The sequence below is a fragment of the Salvelinus sp. IW2-2015 genome, unplaced genomic scaffold, assembly GCF_002910315.2.
Source record: "Salvelinus sp. IW2-2015 unplaced genomic scaffold, ASM291031v2 Un_scaffold3305, whole genome shotgun sequence".
NCBI classification, from domain to species: Eukaryota; Metazoa; Chordata; class Actinopteri; order Salmoniformes; family Salmonidae; genus Salvelinus; species Salvelinus sp. IW2-2015.
Window position 1 is genome coordinate 15054 of NW_019944589.1, and position 1318 is coordinate 16371.

Consider the following 1318-nt stretch of genomic DNA (forward strand, 5'->3'; position numbering starts at 1 on the left):
CAAAATAGATGGCAAGGCAAATTATGTGGATATATTGAAGCAACATCAGACATCAAGTCAGGAATGTAAAGCTTGGTTGCAAATGAAGTTCTTTCCAAATGAACAGCTGACCCAAGCATAACTTCCAAAGTTGTGGCAAATGGCTAAGGACAACAAAGTCAAGGTTTGGAAGGTGGCCATCACAAAGCCCCTTGGAAAACCCTCCCAAAAAAATCCGTATGAAAATTTGTGGGCAGAACTGAAAAAGAGTGGTGGCGAGCAAGGAGGCCTACAACCTAACTCAGCTACAACACAGCTCTGATCAGGAAGGGGAAAATTTGGGGCCCCCCAAAAAAAAAAAAAAAATTTTCCCCAACCCGTACCAACTTATTGTGGGAAAGCTTGTGAAGGCTACCTGAAACGTTTGACACAATTTAAAGGCAATGCTACAAATGAGTGTTTTGTAAACTTTGCGCACTGGGATGTGATGAAAGAAAATAAAAGCTTAAATAAATAATTCTCGTACTATTATTCTGACATTTCACATTTCTTAAAATAAAGTGGTGATCCTAAACTGACCTAAGACAAGGGCATTTTTACTTTAGGATTAAATGTCAGGAATTGTGAAAAACTGAGTTTTAAATGTATTTGGCTAGGTGAATGTAAATTTGCAACCTGTAAGCCAATGCAAATGAATATACCTCGACGAAACAGTTTGTGTTTCTTGTCGTTGAAGATAACACGAGGTTAACCACAGATACACACACATGACTCTGGAGACCTTAAAATAGTTTCCTGCCCCCCCCAGAACCAAAGCGGAGAGAGATCCGCTGGAACAACTGAACGCAGACCTGGGGAGTCCATCCCATCAACCTACGTGTCCCTCGCCCTCCTCCAAAACTCCTCGGCCATGGCTATGGCTCATGTCCCGGCTTGGCCCACGAGTCGGCATGTCTTTCTCCAACGATGGAGGAGCGGTGAGAACGCAACAGACTCTGGCAGTCTTTTGAAATCACTTCTATACTCAATGGCCTGCAAGCATTGGAGGCTGGTTAATGGAGATAACATTTTTAGGGTGGAGGAATGTAAGACCACAGTATAAAGGCCCCCCCCCCCACCAAAAAAATGGGAAAAAAACCCAAAACACAGGGAGGAGTGATTTTTTAAAATTGTTTCTTACTAAACTTTAATCAAGACCATTTATAATACACATATTATGGGAATGAGAGGGCTAACCGCCGCAGTTGATTGAATGAAGCATGAATTGATGCTTCAGTCCATGATGGGTTGAGGGTGTTCAAAGAAGCATCAGTGCAGGACAGGTTCCATCATGGACGGA

The 1318-nt window shown here is 42.6% G+C and overlaps 1 protein-coding gene across 1 annotated transcript in view; it reads left to right on the plus strand.

Annotated features, from left to right (window-relative positions):
- The first annotated feature begins 945 nt into the window (after positions 1 to 945).
- The window catches only part of LOC112075633 (AT-rich interactive domain-containing protein 4B-like), a 43763-nt gene continuing 43390 nt past the window's right edge, over positions 946 to 1318 (plus strand). Inside the window, exon 1 of the mRNA XM_024142599.2 lies at positions 946 to 956. Coding sequence (XP_023998367.2) covers positions 946 to 956 — 11 coding nt within the window. The remainder of the gene's footprint in view (positions 957 to 1318) is intronic.